At 65.0% G+C, this 20,701-nt stretch overlaps 2 protein-coding genes and 1 long non-coding RNA gene across 3 annotated transcripts; 2 read left to right on the forward strand and 1 right to left on the reverse strand.

The window, feature by feature from the left end:
* The first annotated feature begins 2,847 nt into the window (after nucleotides 1-2,847).
* Nucleotides 2,848-4,006, forward strand: LOC142598857 (uncharacterized). The gene is made up of 3 exons (XR_012832742.1): nucleotides 2,848-3,138; nucleotides 3,243-3,440; nucleotides 3,608-4,006. It is a non-coding gene; the product is annotated as an uncharacterized LOC142598857 (long non-coding RNA).
* Nucleotides 4,007-4,575: 569 nt separating this feature from the next.
* LOC104640513 (leucine-rich glioma-inactivated protein 1-like) lies at nucleotides 4,576-14,764 on the forward strand. Its single transcript, XM_075738278.1, is given in 9 exon segments — nucleotides 4,576-4,624; nucleotides 4,883-5,060; nucleotides 5,648-5,719; nucleotides 6,749-6,820; nucleotides 8,075-8,143; nucleotides 8,145-8,245; nucleotides 10,095-10,259; nucleotides 11,487-11,995; nucleotides 12,940-14,764. Coding segments are annotated over 9 exon segments (1,503 nt in total). The 5' UTR covers nucleotides 4,576-4,590; the 3' UTR covers nucleotides 13,243-14,764.
* LOC142598854 (FXYD domain-containing ion transport regulator 3-like) lies at nucleotides 14,704-20,021 on the reverse strand. Its single transcript, XM_075738282.1, has 7 exons — nucleotides 19,938-20,021; nucleotides 18,689-18,724; nucleotides 17,538-17,561; nucleotides 17,231-17,305; nucleotides 16,223-16,253; nucleotides 14,932-14,978; nucleotides 14,704-14,840 (listed from the first exon to the last, which is right to left on the reverse strand). Exons 1-7 carry the CDS (start codon nucleotides 19,975-19,977, stop codon nucleotides 14,821-14,823), a joined length of 273 nt encoding a protein of 90 aa, XP_075594397.1. The 5' UTR covers nucleotides 19,978-20,021; the 3' UTR covers nucleotides 14,704-14,820.
* Between the last annotated feature and the right edge of the window lie 680 nt (nucleotides 20,022-20,701).

Genomic DNA, 20,701 nt, shown 5'->3' on the forward strand with positions numbered 1-20,701 from the left:
CCTCAACCTCCCCCCCCCCCCGCCACCCTTGGGACCCTCCCCCCCCGTACCCCCTTTTGGGGACCCCCCCCATGGGACTCCCCCCCTTCTGGGACCCCCCCCGAACCCCCTTTTGGGGACACCCCCCCCCCCTTATGGGACACACACACACCCCCCCGAGCCCCCACTCGGGACCCCCCCCCCCCCGGAACCCCCTTTTGGGGACCCCCCCCCCCAATCTCTTTGCCCCCCCCATGGGATTCCCCCCTTCTGGGACCCCCCCCGAACCCCATTTTGGGGACCCCCCCATGGGATTTCCCCCCCCCAAACCCCCTTCTTAGGGACCCCCTTTTTGGGGACCCCCCCATGAGACACCCCCCCCCTCCCCGAACCCCCATTTTGGGGACCCTCCTTTTGGGGACCCCCCCATGAGACCCCTCCAGATACCCCCCTGCACCCCCTTTTTGGGGACACCCCCCCCACCCCTTTTGGGGACCCCCCCATGAGACACCCCCCCCCTCCCCGAACCCCCATTTTGGGGACCCCCCCATGGGATTTCCCCCCCCAACCCCCTTCTTAGGGACCCCCCCTTTTTGGGACCCCCCCCATGAGACCCCTCCAGATACCCCCCTGCACCCCATTTTTGGGGACCCCCCTGACCCCCCCACCCCATTTTTAGGGACCTCCCCCCGGGATCCCCCCCCACCCCCCCATTTTTGGGGACCCCCCCCGCCGAACCCCCTTTTGGGGACCCCCCCATGGGATTCCCCCCCCAAACCCCCTTCTTAGGGACCCCCCTTTTTGGGGACCCCCCCCATGAGACCCTTCCAGATACCCCCCTGCACCCCCTTTTGGGGACCCCCCCACCCCCCCCTTTTGGGGACCCCCCCCTTTTTGGGGACCCCCCCATGAGACCCCTCCAGATACCCCCCTGCACCCCCTTTTTGGGGACACCCCCCCCCCACCCCTTTTGGGGACCCCCCCATGAGACACCCCCCCCTCCCCGAACCCCCTTTTGGGGACCCCCCCATGGGATTTCCCCCCCAACCCCCTTCTTAGGGACCCCCCTTTTTGGGGACCCCCCCATGAGAGCCCTCCAGATACCCCCCTGCACCCCATTTTTGGGGACCCCCCTGACCCCCCACCCCATTTTTAGGGACCTCCCCCCGGGATCCCCCCCACCCCCCCATTTTTGGGGACCCCCCCCGAACCCCCTTTTGGGGACCCCCCCATGGGATTCCCCCCCAAACCCCCTTCTTAGGGACCCCCCTTTTTGGGGACCCCCCCATGAGACCCTTCCAGATACCCCCCTGCACCCCCTTTTGGGGACCCCCCCACCCCCCCCTTTTTGGGGACCCCCCCTTTTTGGGGACCCCCCCCATGAGACCCCTCCAGATAACCCCCCCCCCCCCGCCCACCCCCCCTGGCGGACCCCTCCAACCCCCCCGCCACCCCTTTTTGGGGACACCCCCCCCCTTTTGGGGACCCCCCCCATGAGACAACCCCCCTCCCCGAACCCCCCTTTTGGGGACCCCCCCATGGGATTTCCCCCCCCCAAACCCCCTTCTTAGGGACCCCCCTTTTTGGGGACCCCCCCATGAGACCCCTGCAGATAACCCCCCCCGCACCCCCTTTTTGGGGACCCCCCCCTTTTGGGGACCCCCCCCATGAGACAACCCCCCTCCCCGAACCCCCCTTTTGGGGACCCCCCCATGGGATTTCCCCCCCCAAACCCCCTTCTTAGGGACCCCCCTTTTTGGGGACCCCCCCCATGAGAGCCCTCCAGATACCCCCCTGCACCCCATTTTTGGGGACCCCCCCTGACCCCCCCACCCCATTTTTAGGGACCTCCCCCCGGGATCCCCCCCACCCCCCCCATTTTTGGGGACCCCCCCCGAACCCCATTTTGGGGACCCCCCCATGGGATTCCCCCCCCCAAACCCCTTCTTACGGACCCCCCTTTTGGGGACCCCCCCATGAGAAACACCCCCCCCTCCCCGAACCCCTCTTTTGGGGACCCCCCCCATGAGACCCCTCCAGATAACCCCCCCGCACCCCCTTTTTGGGGACCCCCCCCCCTTTTGGGGACCCCCCCCATGAGACAACCCCCCTCCCCGAACCCCCCTTTTGGGGACCCCCCCCATGGGATTTCCCCCCCCCCAAACCCCCTTCTTAGGGACCCCCCTTTTTGGGGACCCCCCCCATGAGAGCCCTCCAGATACCCCCCTGCACCCCATTTTTGGGGACCCCCCTGACCCCCCCACCCCATTTTTAGGGACCTCCCCCCGGGATCCCCCCCACCCCCCCCCATTTTTGGGGACCCCCCCCGAACCCCATTTTGGGGACCCCCCCATGGGATTCCCCCCCCCAAACCCCTTCTTACGGACCCCCCTTTTGGGGACCCCCCCATGAGAAACACCCCCCCCCTCCCCGAACCCCTCTTTTGGGGACCCCCCCATGAGACCCCTCCAGATAACCCCCCCGCACCCCCTTTTTGGGGACCCCCCCCTTTTGGGGACCCCCCCCCATGAGACAACCCCCCTCCCCGAACCCCCCTTTTGGGGACCCCCCCATGGGATTTCCCCCCCCCCAAACCCCCTTCTTAGGGACCCCCATTTTTGGGGACCCCCCCATGAGACCCCTCCAGATACCCCCTGCACCCCCTTTTGGGGACCCCCCCACCCCCCCCTTTTTGGGGACCCCCCCCCCCTTTTTGGGTCCCCCCCCACCCCATTTTTAGGGACCCCCCCATGGGACACCCCCCCCCAGGACCACCCCCCCCCCATTTTTAGGGACCCCCCCCGGGATCCCCCCCCACCCCCCCCATTTTTGGGGGGACCCCCCCCCCCGAACCCCCCCAATGGGCCCCCCGGGACTCCGCCCCCTCCGAGGCCCCGCCCCTCCCCGTGGGCACCCTCTGACGTCATGGCAGGAAGCCCCGCCCCCTGCACGCGAGGGGACTGGAACCAGTGGGGGGGGGGGGGTTGGCCCAGTTTAGACCAGTTTAATCCTGGTTTAGCCCAGTTTAGGTCTGGTTTAGCCCAGTTTAGCCCAGTTCAGCCCTTGCGTAGCTCAGTTTAGCCCAGTTCAGGACTGGTTTAGCCCAGTTTAGGCCTGGTTTAGCCCGGTTTAGTCCTGGTTTAGCCCGGTTTGGGACTGGTTTAGCCCAGTTCAGGACTGGTTTGGCCCAGTTTAGCCCAGCTTAGTCCAGTTCAGGACTGGTTTAGCCCAGTTTAGCCCTGGTTTAGCCCAGCTTAGCCCAGTTCAGGACTGGTTTAGCCCTGGTTTAGCCCAGCTTAGCCCAGTTCAGGACTGGTTTAGCCCAGTTTAGTCCTCGTTTGTCCCAGTTTAGCCCAGCTCAGGCCTGGTTTGGCTCAGTTTAGTCCTGGTTTAGACCAGTTGAGACCAGTTTAGTCCTGGTTTAGCCCAGTTCAGGACTGGTTTAGCCCAGTTTAGTCCTCGTTTATCCCAGTTTAGCCCAGCTCAGGACTGGTTTAGCCCAGTTTAGTCCTCGTTTCTCCCAGTTTAGCCCAGCTCAGGCCTGGTTTGGCTCAGTTTAGTCCTGGTTTAGACCAGTTGAGACCAGTTTAGTCCTGGTTTAACCCAGTTCGGGACTGGTTTAGCCCAGTTTAGTCCTCGTTTCTCCCAGTTCAGCCCAGCTCAGGACTGGTTTAGCCCAGTTTAGTCCTCGTTTCTCCCAGTTTAGCCCAGCTCAGGCCTGGTTTGGCTCAGTTTAGTCCTGGTTTAGACCAGTTGAGACCAGTTTAGTCCTGGTTTATCCCAGTTTGGTCCTAGTTTAGCCCAGTTCAGGACTGGTTTAGCCCTGGTTTCTCCAAGTTTAGTCCTAGTTTCTCTCAGTTTAGCCCAGTTCAGGACTGGTTTGGCCCAGTTTACGCCCAGTTTAGCACAGTTCAGGACCAGTGTGTCCCAGTTTAGCCCAGTTCGGGACTGATCTGGCCCAGTTTAGCCCAGTTTGACACCTTTCCCCTCCCAGTTTGGCCCAGTTTGGTCCAGTTTAGCCCCATTTCTGCAGGTCCCTGGTGCGGTGGCACATCGACGTCCTGGGCGAGGGCAGCTTCCGCGACACCCCGGCCCTGCAGCTGCTGTAAGGTCCCCGACGTGTCCCCGACGTGTCCCCAAGGTCCCTATGGTGTCCCCAACACGTCCCCAAGGTCTCCATGTTGTCCCCAACGTGTCCCCAGCATGTTCTTGAGGTCCCCATGGTGTCCCCAAGGTCCCTGCGGTGTCCCCAACACGTCCCCAAGGTCTCCAAGATGTCCCCAAGATGTCTCCAAGGTCCCTCATGGTGTCCCCAAGGTCTCCAAGATGTCCCCAAGGTCCCTCAGGATGTCCCCAAGGTCTCCAGGATGTCCCCAAGGTCTCCAAGATGTCCCCAGGATGTCCCTAAGGTCCCTCATGGTGTCCCCAAGGTCCCTGAGATGTCCCCAAGGTCTCCAAGATGTCCCCAAGATCCCTGCAGTGTCCCCAAGGTCTCTGCAGTGTCCCCAAGGTCTCCAGGATGTCCCCAAGGTCTCCAAGATGTCCCCAGGATGTTCCCAAGGTCCCTCATGGTGTCCCCAAGGTCCCTGAGGTGTCCCCAAGGTCTCCAAGATGTCCCCAAGGTCCCTCACAAGATGTCCCCAAGGTCCCTGCAGTGTCCCCAAGGTCCTCAGGATGTCCCCAAGGTCTCCAGGATGTCCCCAGGATGTTCCCAAGGTCCCTCATGGTGTCCCCGAGGTCCCTCAGGATGTCCCCAAGGTCTCCAAGGTCCCTGAGGAGTCCCTAAGGTCTCCAAGATGTCCCCAAAGTCCCTCACAGGATGTCCCCAAGGTCTCCAAGATGTCCCCAGGATGTCCTCAAGGTCCCTCATGGTGTCCCCAAGGTCCCTCATGGTGTCCCCAAGGTCTCCAAGATGTCCCCAAGGTCCCTGACGTGTCCCCAAAGTCCCCCGAGAGTCTCCGGGGTGTCCCCGGGGTGTCCCCAGGGGTGGCAGCGAGGTGTCCCCACAGGTTGGTCACTGCCGGGCATCTGGGGACCATCGGGGACGGGGCCTTCACTGGGCTGGTGCTGCTGGAGTACCTGTGAGTGGGACTGGGAGGCACTGGGAGGGGACTGGGATGTACTGGGAAGGGCTGGAAGGGGACTGGGGGCACTGGGGGGACACTGGATGGACTGGGAGGCACTGGGGGGCACTGGGCTGTACTGGGAGGGCACTGGTAAGGATTGGGATGGGACTGGGGGGCACTGGGAGGGACTGGGAGGTACTGGGGGGACACTGGGAAGGACTGGGAGGGGACTGGGGGGCACTGGGAAGCACTGGGGGGGACACTGGGAGGGACTGGAAGGCACTGGGCTGTACTGGGAGGAACTGGGATGGGACTGGGAGGCACTGGGGGGCACTGGGGAGGGACTGGGAGGCACTGGGGGGCACTGGGCTGTACTGGGAGGGCACTGGTAAGGATTGGGAGGGGACTGGGGGGCACTGGGAGGGACTGGGAGGAACTGGGATGGGACTGGGAGGCACTGGGGGGCACTGGGGAGGGACTGGGAGGCACTGGGCTGTACTGGGAGGCACTGGGGGCAGTGGGGGGTTCTGGGGACTGGTCTGTACTGGTCCATACTGGTCCGTACTGGGGCAGCGGGGTGTCAGTGGTGCCGGTGTCCCCAGGTTCATCGAGGACAACGACGTGGGGACCATCGCCCCCACCGCGCTGCGGGGACTGCGGGGGCTGCTCTACCTGTGAGACCGGGGGACACGGGGACACGGGGGGACACGGGGGGGACACGGGGGGACACGGGGACACGGGGGGACACGGGGACATGGGGGGACACGGGGGGACACGGGGACACGGGGGGACATGGGGGGACACGGGGGGACACGGGGTGACACGGGGGGACATGGGGGGACACAGGGGGACATGGGGACACGGGGGGACATGGGGACACGGGGGGACACAGGGGACACGGGAGGACACGGGGACATGGGGGTCACGGGGGGACACGGGGGGGCATGGGGGGGACACGGGGGGACATGGGGGGACACGGGGGGACATGGGGGGACACGGGGGGACATGGGGGGACACGGGGGGACACGGGGGGACATGGGGGGACATGGGGGGACACGGGGGGACATGGGGACATGGGGGGACACGGGGGGACACGGGGGGGACATGGGGGGACACGGGGACACGGGGACACACGGGGGGACATGGGGGGACATGGGGGGACATGGGGACACGGGGGACATGGGGGGACACGGGGACATGGGGGGACATGGGGGACACGGGGGGACATGGGGACACGGGGGGACATGGGGGGACACGGGGGACACGGGGGGACACGGGGGGACACGGGGACATGGGGGACACGGGAGGACACGGGGACACGGGAGGACACGGGGACATGGGGGGACATGGGGACATGGGGGGACACGGGGGACACCAGGGATGCCCTTGGGGACACCCTGGGGACACATTGGGGATGCTGGGTACGAGTTGGAGCTGTCCCTGGGGACACTGGGGACACCCTGGGATGGTCCTCCCCGTCCTTGGGTGTCCCCATGTCACCATGTCCCCCCCATGTCCCCCCATGTCCCCCCCTGTGTCCCCCCATGTCCCCATATCCCCCCAATGTCCCCATGTCCCCCCCGTGTCCCCCCATGTCCCCCCGTGTCCACTGTCCCCATATCCCCCCAATGTCCCCATGTCCCCATGTCCCCCCGTGTCCCCCCGTCCCCGTGTCCCCCCCGATGTCCCCGATGTCCCCGCAGGAGCCTGGCCAACAACCGCTTGGAGACGCTGCCCCGGGGCCTCTTCCAGGGGCTGGAGACCCTGACCCAGCTGTGGGTGACACGGGGGGACACGGGGGGACACGGGGGGACACGGGGGGACATGGGGACGGGGGGGGACACGGGGGGACACGGGGGGACACGGGGACAGAGGTGACATGGGGACATGGGGGGACATGGGGGGACATGGGGACAGAGGTGACATGGGGACATGGGGGGACACGGGGGGACATGGGGACGGGGGGGACATGGGGGGACATGGGGGGGACATGGGGACATGGGGGACACAGGGGAACATGGGGGGACACGGGGATGGGGGACACAAGGGGACACGGGGGGACATTCGGGGACATGGGAACAGGGGGACACGGGGGGACATGGAGGGACATGGGGACATGGGGGGACACGGGGATGGGGGGACATGGGGACATGGGGGGACATTGATTGACACCAGGGTGGGCACTGGGATGTACTGGGAGGGACTGGAGAGGGACACTGGAGGGATATGGGGGGGGGGGCGTTGGGGACACTGAGGACATGGGGGGACACTGGGGGGGGGTCGTGAGGGGTCCCGGGGGACATGGGGGGGACATTGGGGACATGGGGGTGACACTGGGGACATGGGGGGGACATTGGGGACATGAGGGGTCCCGGGGGTTCCTGGGGGACATGGGGGGGACATTGGGGACATGGGGGGGTCCCGGGGGTTCCTGGGGGACGTGGGGGGGACACTGGGGACATGGGGGGTCCTGGGGGACATGGGGGGGGACATTGGGGGTTCCTGGGGGACGTGGGGGGACACTGGGGACATGGGGGGACATTGGGGACATGGGGGGTCCCGGGGGTTCCTGGGGGACATGGGGGGGACACTGGGGACATGGGGGGTCCCGGGGGTCCCGGGAGACATGGGGGGGACACTGGGGACATGGGGGGGACACTGGGGACATGGGGGGTCCTGGGGGTTCCTGGGGGACATGGGGGGGACATGGGGGGGACACTGGGGACATGAGGGGTCCTGGGGGTCCCGGGGGACATGGGGGGGACATGGGGGGGACACTGGGGACATGGGGGGGACACTGGGGACATGGGGGGTCCTGGGGGTTCCTGGGGGACATGGGGGGGACATGGGGGGGACACTGGGGACATGAGGGGTCCTGGGGGTCCCGGGGGACATGGGGGGGACATGGGGGGGACACTGGGGACATGAGGGGTCCCGGGGGACGTGGGGGGGACACTGGGGACATGGGGGGGACACTGGGGACATGGGGGGTCCCGGGGGTCGGACTGACGCCGGGGGGGGGGACACAGGGACCTGCGGGGGAACCCCTTCCAGTGCGACTGTCGCCTGCGCTGGCTGGTGGCCTGGTTGGGCAGCGCCACCCCCCCCCGCCGAATCGGGGCGCTGCCGGGGCCCCCCCCACCGGGAGGGCACCCCCCTGGCCCAGCTCCAGCCCCGGGACTTCCACTGCCTGGTCTCCGGTAGGACCCGCACCCCGGGGGGGGACCCCCAATCCTGCACCCCCGGGGGACCCCCCAATCCTGCACCCCCTGGGACCCCCCTAATCCTGCACCCCTGGGGACCCCCCCCAATCCTGCACCCCCTGGGAGCCCCCCAATCCTGCACCCCTGGGGGACCCCCCTAATCCTGCACCCCTGGGGACCCCCCAGTCCTGCACCCCTGGGGACCCCCCCTAATCCTGCACCCCTGGGGGACCCCCCTAATCCTGCACCCCTGGGAGCCCCCCAATCCTGCACCCCTGGGGACCCCCCCCAATCCTGCACCCCTGGGGGACCCCCTTAATCCTGCACCCCCTGGGACCCCCCCAATCCTGCACCCCTGGGGGACCCCCTTAATCCTGCACCCCCTGGGACCCCCCCAATCCTGCACCCCTGGGGACCCCCCCTAATCCTGCACCCCTGGGGGATCCCCTAATCCTGCACCCCCGGGGGGACCCCCCCCAATCCTGCACCCCCTGGGACCCCCCCAATCCTGCACCCCCTGGACCCCCCCTAATCCTGCACCCCTGGGGGACCCCCTAATCCTGCACCCCCGGGGGGACCCCCCTAATCCTGCATCCCTGGGGGATCCCCTAATCCTGCACCCCCGGAGGGACCCCCCCCAATCCTGCATCCCTGGGGGATCCCCTAATCCTGCACCCCCGGAGGGACCCCCCCCAATCCTGCACCCCCTGGGACCCCCCCAATCCTGCACCCCCTGGACCCCCCCTAATCCTGCACCCCTGGGGGACCCCCCTAATCCTGCACCCCTGGGGACCCCCCCCCAATCCTGCACCCCCTGGGAGCCCCCCTAATCCTGCACCCCCGGGGGGGACCCCCCAATCCTGCACCCCTGGGAGCCCCCCAATCCTGCACCCCCTGGGAGCCCCCCAGTCCTGCACCCCCGGGGGGGACCCCCCCAATCCTGCACCCCCTGGGAGCCCCCCAATCCTGCACCCCCGGGGGATCCCCTAATCCTACACCCCCGGGGGGACCCCCAATCTTGGATCCCCAGGGATCCCCCAGTCCTGCACCCCCGGGGTCCCCCCCTAATCCTGCACCCCCGGGGGGACCCCCCCAGTCCTGCACCCCCGGGGCCCCCCCCCCAATCCTGCACCCCTGGGGACCCCCAATCCCAGATCCCTGGGGTCCCCCATTCCAGTCACTTGGGGCCCCCCATCCCAGTTACCCAGGGTCCCCCCATCCTGGTCACCTGGGGTCCCCAATCCCAGATCCCTGGACCCCCTAATCCTGAATCCCTGGGGTCCCCCATTCCTGCACCCCCACGGTCCCCAATCCCGCACCCCCAGGGTCCCCCCACCCCAGATCCCTGGGGTCCCCCCAATCCCAGATCCCCGGGGTCCCCCCATCCCAGATCCCTGGGGTCCCCCCAATCCCAGATCCCTGGGGTCCCCCCAATCCCAGGTCTCTGGGTTCCCCCAATCCCGGATCCCTAGGTCGCCCCATCCCAGTTACCCGGGGTCCCCCCATCCCGGTCACCTGGGGTCCCCCCAATCCCAGATCCCCCCATCCCAGTTACCCAGGGTCCCCCCATCCTGGTCACTTGGGATCCCCCCAATCCCAGATCCCCCCATCCCGGTCACCTGGGGTCCCCCTATCCCAGATCCCTGGGGTCCCCCCAATCCCAGATCCCCCCATCCCAGTTACCCGGGGTCCCCCCATCCCGGTCACTTGGGGTCCCCCCGTCCTGGTCACCTTCATCCTCTCCCCAGGGTGGGACGATGGAGAAGGGGTTGGGGGGGGGGGGGGTGTGCGGTGGGGTTGTCAGGGTGGCACCCCAAGACCTGACGGGGGGGGGGGGTCCCCGCAGAGCTGAGACCCTTCCAGTCGCTGCCCTTCTCCTCGCTGGCGGCCGAACCCTTCGCCCTGGGGGGGCACCCAGGGGTGGCCCTTGCCCAGCCCTTCGCTGGTGCCTGCGCTCTCCTGGAGTGGGACCAGTTGGCCGGGCGTTTCCGAGCCCCCACCATCATCAACGGTGAGTCCCGACACCCCAAAAAACCCCACCCTGGTAAAGAGGAATCCCAAAAAGATCTAGAGGGACTTCAAAAATAGTCGGGAAGGGGTCCAAAAATGGTCCGAGGGATCTCAAAAACGGTCTGAGGAACCTCAAAAATGGTCTGAGGGATCTCAAAAATGGTCTGAGGAACCTCAAAACTCACCCTGGTAAAGGGGAATCCCAAAAAGATCTAGAGGGACTTCAAAAATAGTCGGGAAGGGGTCCAAAAATGGTCCGAGGGATCTCAAAAACGGTCTGAGAAACCTCAAAAATGGTCTGAGAAACCTCAAAAATGGTCTGAGGAACCTCAAAAATGGTCTGAGGAACCTCAAAACTCACCCTGCTAAAGAGGAATCCCCAAGAGATCTGGTGGGACTTCAAAAAATAGTTAGGAAGGGGTCCAAAAATGGTCCGAGGGATCTCAAAAATGGTCTGAGGAACCTCAAAAATGGTCTGAAGGATCTCAAAAATGGTCTGAGGAACCTCAAAACTCACCCTGCTAAAGAGGAATCCCCAAGAGATCTGGAGGGACTTCAAAAAATAGTTAGGAAGGGGTCCAAAAATGGTCCGAGGGATCTCAAAAATGGTCTGAGGAACCTCAAAAATGGTCTGAAGGATCTCAAAAATGGTCTGAGGAACCTCAAAACTCACCCTGCTAAAGAGGAATCCCCAAGAGATCTGGAGGGACTTCAAAAAATAGTTAGGAAGGGGTCCAAAAATGGTCCGAGGGATCTCAAAAATGGTCTGAGGAACCTCAAAAATGGTCTGAAGAACCTCAGAAATAGTCCAAGGAACTTCAAAAATGGTCTGAGGGACCTCAAAGATGACATAAAGACACCAAAAATGCCCTGGTGGACCCCAAAACCCATGCTGACACTCTAAAAAATGGCCTGGAGGACGCCAAAAATGGTCTGAGGAACCTCAAAAATGTCCTGGAGGGCCTCAAATATGCCCTGGGGACACCAAAACCCATGGTAACGCCCCATGAAGATCTCCCTGATGTCCCCATAGGGTCATCTCCATCACCCCAACCCCAACGTCCCAGATGTCCCCAGAGTTGTCCCCATCACCCCAACATCCTTGATGTGCCCGTAGAGTTGTCCCCATCACCCCAACGTCCCCACAGAGTTGTCTCCATCGCCTTGTCCCCTCGGGTCATCTCCACCACCCCTCTTCCTACCATCACCCATGTCCTTGTCCCTACAGGCTCGTCACCGGTGGCCTGTCACCCCCTGCAGCTGGGAGGGGCGTTGGTGGTGGTGGTGGCCCAACTCGGCGGTGGCTCGGCCGTCTGGCGTCGGGCCGGTGGCCCCGGTAGCCGTTTCGTCCGGTTGCAAGCGTTGGGGAGCGGTCGGTTGAGACGTCCCCACGCGGTGGCCAGCGCCCGTCTTGGAGGTCACTGGTACCTTGGGGTGGCCGATAGCTCCAAAGGTGGCACCAGCACCCTCTTCCGGTGGGGTGGACGGGGCTTCTACCCCCACCAAGCCCTACGGCCGTGGCACCGTGACACCCACCTGGAGTTCCTGGAGCTTGGAGGACGACCGGCTTTGGTGGTCTGCAGCGGCACGCGGAGGCCCTTGGTCTACCGGTGGAGTGGGGCGGCCTTCGCCCCCCACACGGACATCCCCCACGTGCCGGATGTCTACGCGGCGAAACATTTCCGCTTGCGAGGACACGTCTTCCTCTGCTTGACCCGCTTCCTGGGGGACGCCAAGGTGAGGGTGGGGCTGGAGGGGGGGGGGGACACACAACATCTAGAACTTTCACGTGTTCATGGGGGGCCACCAGCATCGTAGGTCCGCAGGGGGCCACCAGGGTCATGAGTCTGTGGGGGGGTCTATCACCATCTCATGTCCGTGAGGGTCTGGCACCATCATGTGTTCATGGAGGGCCACCAGGGTCATGGGTCCATAGGGGTCCATCACCATCAGGTGTCCATGGGGGTCTATGGCCATCATGTGTTCATGGGGGGCCACCAGGGGCATGTGTCCATAGGGGTCCATCACCATCAGGTGTCCATAGGGGTCCATCACCATCAGGTGTCCATGGGGGTCCATCACCGTCACGTGTCCATTGGGGTCTATTGCCATCATGTGTTCATGGGGGGCCACCAGGGTCATGGGTCCGTAGGGGTCCATCACCATCAGGTGTCCATGGGGGTCCATCACCGTCACATGTCCATTGGGGTCTATTGCCATCATGTGTTCATGGGGGGCCACCAGGGTCATGGGTCCGTGGAGGTCCATCACCATCACGTTTGTTGGGGTCTGTCACCATCATGGAGGGCCACCAGGGTCATGGGTCCATGGAGGTCATCACGTGTCCGTTGGGGTCTATCACCATCACGTGTCCGTGGGGGGCCACCAGGGTCATGGCTCCATAGAGGTCCATCACCACCACATGTCCATGGGGTCCACCTTCATCACTTGTTTACCATGCCCATATGAACCCTTCCCATGATGCTCTTGGCCTTATGCAGCCCTTCCCGTAATGCCCACCACCCAACCCAACCCTTCCCATGATGACCACAGCCCAACCAAACCTTTCTGAGATGCCCACCACCCAACCCAACCTTCCCCATGGTGGCCACCACCCAACCTTTACCTCCTTCTGCTGTCCACCGCCCACACCAACCCTTCCCATGGTTCTCTGTGTCCAGGTGATGCGTTGGGAGGGTTCCATGTTCCGAGAGGTCCAGCAGGTGCCGGCACGGGGCTCGATGGTCTTCCAACCATTGGCGTTGGCCGGACAACGCTACGTCATCCTGGGCAATGACTATGCCCCAAGCCGCGTCTACCGCCTTGGTCCTGGTGGTCACCTGGAGCCCACCCAGGAGCTGTTGACCCCCACGCCACGTGCCTTCACCCCTCTCTCCTTGGGTCACCGTCATTTTTTGGTGGCCTCCAGCTTCAAGGGAGCCACCCAGATCTACCGGCACGTCACCGTGGACTTGGGAGCTTGAAGGATGGCGTGCGTCACGTTGTGGTGGCCGGGGGGGACATCAAGGTGGACGTCGTCGTGGAGTTGGGGACGTCAAAAGTCACAGCACGGAGGTGAGCGCTTGAAGGACATGGGGACATCTGCCATTATGGATCTGGGCACCTGAGGGACGTGGGGACATCGGCCATCACGTCACTATGGACCTGGGTGCCTGAGGGACACGAGGACCCGGAGAACATGGAGACATCAAGTGGTACGTCACCGTGGACGTGGGCACCTGAGGGACGCGGAGAGGTCCCGTCAACGTGAACCTGTGTCCCTGAAGGGCATGGGGACACCAGTCGTGATGTCACCGTGGGTCTGAGGGACGCAGGGACGTCAACCACCACGTCATTGTGGACCTGGGTGCTTGAAGGACATGGGGACGCCACGTCAGCGTGGGTCTGGGGACGTCAACTGTCACTTCATCGTGGACCTGGGCACTTGGGACATGGGGACATCAACCAGGGGACCTGGACACCTGAGGGACACGGCCATCAGCCGTCACATCGCCACAGACGTGGCACCTGAGGGACACGGGGACATCAACCGTCATGTCACCTCACCATGAGGAGGTGACATGAAGGACATGGGGACATCCCACGGTCACTGTGTCCCCACGGATGTGGGCACCTCCATACCTGAGGGCCACCGTGGACCTGGGCACCAGAGGGATGTGGGGACAGTGGTCACCATGTCACTGTGGACATGCGGGTGTCACCTTATCCCCTCCCGGGGTCCCCGTCCACCCAACATTGTCCCCAGTGTCACCATTAGCTCCATGCCACCCCTGTCCACAATGCCACCATTGGCCCAGTGTCACCTTGCCACCTCCTGCTGCCACCATCAACCCGATGTCCCCAAGGCCACCGCCAACCCAATGTCACCATTGTCCACGTGTCACCCTGTCACCTCCTGCTGCCACCATCAACCCGATGTCCCCAAGGCCACCGTCAACCCAACATCACCATTGGCCCAGTGTCACCCTGTCACCTCCTGCTGCCACCATCAACCCGATGTCCCCAAGGCCACCGTCAACCCAACATCACCATTGGCCCAGTGTCACCCTGTCACCTCCTGGTGTCACCATCAACCCGACGTCCCCAAGGCCACCGTCAACCCAACGTCACCATTGTCCACATGTCACCCTGTCACCTCCTGGTGTCACCATCAACCCGACGTCCCCAAGGCCACCGTCAACCCAACGTCACCATTGTCCACGTGTCACCCTGTCACCTCCTGATGTCACCATCAACCCGACGTCCCCAAGGCCACCGTCTGCCCCACGCCACCCTGTCCCCTCCAGGTGCCACCACCCACCCAACTCATCCCCAGTGCCACCACTGTCCCCCTTGTCCCTTCCTCGTCCTCCCTGATGCCACCGCAGGGGACGTTCCTCCTCAAATAACCAAATTTCCCTTTTTTAAACTTTTTTTTTTATTAATTTCCCCTTTTTTTTGCTTTTTTTGGGGAGATTTCACCCCAAAATAAACCTGCTCCTCCTCCCCATCTCTCCGTGTCCTTGGGGCCACCCCCGGGCTTGGGGACACTTGGGGACACCTCAGCATGCGCCGGTGGGTCCTGCAGAGAGTGGTGGGGTCAGGGGACATGGGGGGGTGGGGGGTGGGGACACACCCCGGTGTCCCCTGGGGGTGACGAGGAGGGGACTCACCGGGGACAACCAGGTGGGACGTCTCCGGAGGGGGGGGACAACGGTGGCTGCGGGAGGGGTCAGGGGGGGTGTGACAACTCAATGTCCCCATGTCCCACCATGTCCCCATGTCCCACCATGTCCCACCATGTCCTCCATGCCCCCGATGTCCCCAACATCCTCCATGACCCCCATGTCCCCAATGTCCCTCTGTGTCCCTCCATGTCCCCAATGTCCCCAACGTCCTCCCATGTCTCCATCTTCAACATCCTTCATGTCCCCAACGTCCTCCATGTCCCCAAAGTCCTCCATGTCCTTCATGTCCCCAATGTCCTCCCATGTCCTCCATGCCCTTGATGTCCCCAACATCCTCCATGACCCCCCTGTCCTCCCATGTCCCCAATGTCCCCGTGTCCCTCCATGTCCCCAATGTCCTCAACGTCCTCCATGTCCCCAATGTCCTCAACGTCCTTCATGTCCCCAATGTCCCCCCCATCCACAATGTCCTCCCGTGTCCCCAACATCCCCCATGTCCCCAATGATCTCCTGTCCCCCAACATCCTCCCGTGTCCCCCAACGTCCCCAACGTCCTCCATGTCCCCAGTGTCGTCCCATGTCCCCTGTGCCCTCAACGTCTTCCATGTCCCCAATGTCCCCAACGTCCTCAACGTCTCCCGTGTCCCCAACGTCCCCCCATCCCCAATGTCCCCCCATGTCCCCAATGTCCTCAACGTCCTCCATGTCCCCAACGTCCCCCCATCCCCAATGTCCCCCCTGTCCCCAATGTCCTCAACGTCCTCCATGTCCCCAACGTCCCCCCAACCCCAATGTCCCCCCGTGTCCCCAATGTCCTCAACGTCCTCCATGTCCCCAACGTCCCCCCCATCCCCAATGTCCCCCCGTGTCCCCAATGTCCTCAACGTCCTCCATGTCCCCAACGTCCCCCCCATCCCCAATGTCCCCCCGTGTCCCCAACGTCCTCAACGTCCTCCATGTCCCCAACGTCCCCCCATCCCCAATGTCCCCCCGTGTCCCCAATGTCCTCAACGTCCTCCATGTCCCCAACGTCCCCCCATCCCCAATGTCCCCCCGTGTCCCCAATGTCCTCAACGTCCTCCATGTCCCCAACGTCCCCCCCATCCCCAATGTCCCCCCGTGTCCCCAACGTCCTCAACGTCCTCCATGTCCCCAACGTCCCCCCCCATCCCCAATGTCCCCCCGTGTCCCCAACGTCCTCAACGTCCTCCATGTCCCCAACGTGCCCCCCATCCCCAATGTCCCCCCGTGTCCCCAACGTCCCCCCGTGTCCCACCTGGCTTTGCTCCGGCACTTGCACTTCCCACCTGGGAAGGGACACGAGAGGTGACGGGTGGTGGGGACACACACACACACACACACACACGTGTCACCCCCCTCCAGGTGACATCACACCAGGGGACTCCCTGGGGACCACCCCAATCACACGGTGACCCCCCCAGGTGCCACACGGGGACCCCCCCAGGTGACACACGGGGACCCCCCCCAGGTGACACACGGGGACCCCCCCAGGTGACACATGGGGACCCCCCCAGGTGACCCCCCCAGGTGACACAGGGACCCCCCCAGGTGACACACGGGGACCCCCCCCAGGTGACCCCCCCAGGTGACACAGGGACCCCCCCCAGGTGACCCCCCCAGGTGACACAGGGACCCCCCCAGGTGACACACGGGGACCCCCCCAGGTGACCCCCCCAGGTGACACAGGGACCCCCCCAGGTGACACACGGGGACCCCCCCAGGTGACCCCCCCCAGGTGACACACGGGGACCCCCCCCAGGTGACACACAGGGACCCCCCCAGGTGACCCCCCCAGGTGACACAGGGACCCCCCCAGGTGACACACGGGGACCCCCCCAGGTGACCCCCCCAGGTGACACAGGGACCCCCCCCGGTGACACACGGGGACCCCCCCCAGGTGACACATGGGGACCCCCCCCAGGTGACCCCCCCAGGTGACACACGGGGACCCCCCCAGGTGACACACGGGGACCCCCCCCAGGTGACCCCCCCAGGTGACACAGGGACCCCCCCCAGGTGACCCCCCCAGGTGACACACGGGGACCCCCCCCAGGTGACCCCCCCAGGTGACACACGGGGACCCCCCCAGGTGACACACGGGGACCCCCCCAGGTGACCCCCCAGGTGACACAGGGACCCCCCCCGGTGACACACGGGGACCCCCCCAGGTGACCCCCCCAGGTGACACAGGGACCCCCCCCCAGGTGACCCCCCAGGTGACACACGGGGACCCCCCCCAGGTGACCCCCCCGGTGACACTCACTGAGCAGGACGATGACGCCGATGACGCAGAGGACGGCGGCCACCACCAGCCCCGCCACGCGCAGGCGGTGCCAGTCTGGGGGGGGGACACACACACACACGCAAGGGGGGGACCCCCCTGTCACCCCCCTGTCACCCCCCTGTCACCCCTTGGGGACCCCCCCTGTCACCCCCCAGGGACACCCCATCACCCCCCTTTTGGGACCCCCCTGTCACCCCCCCCACCTTGGGGACCCCCCGTCACCCCCCTTTTGGGGACCCCCCTGTCACCCCCCCCACCTTGGGGACCCCCCGTGTCCCCCCCTCACCATACTGGAAGGGACTGGTGGCATCTGGGGGGGGAAGGGGAGGGGTCAGAGGGTCCCCTTGGGGACACCAGTATGACCCCCCCATCCCAGTATGAACCACCCCCATCCCAGTATGACCCCCCCATTCCCAGTATGACCCCCCCATCCCAGTATGACCCCCCATTCCCAGTATGACCCCCCCATCCCAGTATGACCCCCCCATTCCCAGTATGAACCACCCCCATCCCAGTATGACCCCCCCATCCCAGTATGAACCACCCCCTACGACCCCCACTCCCAGTATGACCCACCCCATCCCAGTATGACCCCCCCACTCCCAGTATGAACCACCCCCATCCCAGTATGACCCCCCCATCCCAGTATGACCCCCCCACTCCCAGTATGAACCACCCCCATCCCAGTATGACCCCCCCATCCCAGTATGAACCACCCCTGTACGACCCCCACTCCCAGTATGACCCACCCCATCCCAGTATGACCTTCCCCCCTTCCCAGTATGACCCACCCCCATCCCAGTATAACCCCCCATTCCCAGTATGAACCACCCCTGTATGACCTCCACTCCCAGTATGACCCACCCCATCCCAGTATGACCTTCCCCCCTTCCCAGTATGAACTACCCCACTCCCAGTATGACCCCCCCATATAACCCCCACTCCCAGTATGACCCCCCCATCCCAGTATGAACCACCCCTCTATGACCCCCCTCCCAGTATAGTCCCCCATTCCCAGTATGACCCGCCATTCCCAGTATGACTCCCCCCATTCCCAGTATGAACCACCCCACTCCCAGTATGACCCCCCCATCCCAGTATGACCCCCCATTCCCAGTATGAACCACCCCTCTATGACCCCCCATTCCCAGTATGACTCCCCCCATTCCCAGTATGACCCCCCATTCCCAGTATGACCCACCCCACTCCCAGTATGACCCCCACTCCCAGTATGACCCCCCCATTCCCAGTATGACTCCCCCCATTCCCAGTATGAACCACCCCACTCCCAGTATGAACCACCCCTCTATGACCCCCATTCCCAGTATGACCCCCCATTCCCAGTATGACTCCCCCCATTCCCAGTATGACCTCCCCCACTCCCAGTACAGCCCCTCCCCTCCTCCCAGTTTGGCCCAGTTTGGCCCAGTCACTCACCGGGGGGGAGGGGGTTCCCTCCCACTGGGTAAAAAACTGGGGGGGGACAAAAACCAGTTGGGGAGGGTCAATGGTCCCAGTGCCTCCCAGTTCCCTCCCAGTCCCCCCCCCAATTCCCTCCCAGTTTCTCCCAGTTCCCTCCCAGTTTACCCAGTTTCCTCCCCCGTTCCCCCAGTTCCTTCCCAATTACTCCCAGTTCCCTCCCAGTTCCCCACCAGCTCCCCCCAATTTCTCCCAATTACCCCCAGTACCACCCCAGTACCGCCCAGTTGCTCCCAGTCCCTCCCAGTACCCCCCAGTTTCTCCCAGTCCCTCCCAGTACCCCCCCAGTCCCTCCCAGTCCCCCCAGTTGCTCCCAGTCCCTCCCAGTCCCCTCCCAGTACCCCCCAGTTTCTCCCAGTCCCTCCCAGTACCCCCCAGTTTCTCCCAGTCCCCCCCAGTATCCCCCCAGTCCCTCCCAGTCCCCCCCAGTTGCTCCCAGTCCCTCCCAGTACCCTCCCAGTACCACCCCAGTCCCCCCAGTCCCTCCCAGTTGCTTCCAGTCCCACCCCAGTCCCACCCCACTCCCTCCCAGTTCCCCCCAGTACCTTCCCACTACCACCCCACTCCCTCCCAGTTGCTCCCAGTCCCACCCCAGTCCCTCCCAGTACCCTCCCAGTTGCTCCCAGTCCCTCCCAGTCCCCCCTCAGTCCCTCCCAGTCCCCCCCAGTACCTCCCAGTACCCTCCCAGTTGCTCCCAGTCCCTCCCAGCCGCTCCCAGTCCCTCCCAGTCCCACTCCAGTCCCCCCCAGTCCCTCCCAGTCCCCCCCAAGTCCCTCCCAGTCCCCTCCCAATCCCCCCCAGTACCTCCCAGTACCCTCCCAGCCGCTCCCAGTCCCACTCCAGTCCCTCCCAGTCCCCCCCCAGTCCCACCCCACTCCCTCCCAGTCCCTCCCAGTTCCCCCCAGTCCCCTCCCAGTCCCCTCCCAGTCCCCCCCAGTACCTCCCACTCCCTCCCAGTTGCTCCCAGTCCCTCCCAGCCGCTCCCAGTCCCACTCCAGTCCCCCCCAGTCCCTCCCAGTTGCTCCCAGTCCCCCCCCAGTCCCTCCCAGTCCCCTCCCAGTTGCTCCCAGTCCCCCCCAGTCCCTCCCAGTCCCCTCCCAGTTGCTCCCAGTCCCCTCCAGTCCCTCCCAGTCCCCTCCCAGTTGCTCCCAGTCCCTCCCAGTCTCTCCCAGTTGCTCCCAGTCCCCTCCCAGTCCCCCCCCAGTACCTCCCAGCAGCACCAGAACCCCCAGGCTGCCCGGCACCATCCTGTGACCTTTGACCCCTGCGGGTGGGGTGGGGGGTGGTGGGTGGGGGTTGGGGTGCCCGCCCCTCCCCCCACGCTGGGAGCCGGCCGGGTGGGGGAGGGGCGGGTGAGTCACGGCGGATTCCTGCGGGGGGAGGGGCACGTCCTGCACCCTGGGGTGCCACTGGGGGTGGGGTGGGGCACGTCCTGCACCCTGGGGTGCCACTGGGTGGGGGGGGCACGTCCTGCACCCTGGGGTGCTTTATGGGTGGGGGGGGTCACATCCTGCACCCTGGGGTGCCATTGGGGGGGGGGCACATCCTGCACCCTGGGGTGCCATGGGGGGGGTGGGGCACATCCTGCACCCTGGGGTGCCATGGGGGGGGTGGGGCACGTCCTGCACCCTGGGGTGTCACTGGGGGGGGGGTGGGGCACGTCCTGCACCCTGGGGTGCTTTATGGGTGGGGGGGGGCACATCCTGCACCCTGGGGTGCCATGGGGGGGGTGGGGCACGTCCTGCACCCTGGGGTGCTTTATGGGTGGGGGGGGGCACGTCCTGCACCCTGGGGTGCTTTATGGGTGGGGGGGGCACATCCTGCACCCTGGGGTGCCAGGGGGGGGGTGGGGCACGTCCTGCACCCTGGGGTGCTTTATGGGTGGGGGGGGCACATCCTGCACCCTGGGGTGCCATGGGGGGGGTGGGGCACGTCCTGCACCCTGGGGTGCTTTATGGGTGGGGGGGGGCA

The sequence above is a fragment of the Balearica regulorum genome, chromosome 31, assembly GCF_011004875.1.
Source record: "Balearica regulorum gibbericeps isolate bBalReg1 chromosome 31, bBalReg1.pri, whole genome shotgun sequence".
NCBI lineage: Eukaryota > Metazoa > Chordata > Aves > Gruiformes > Gruidae > Balearica > Balearica regulorum.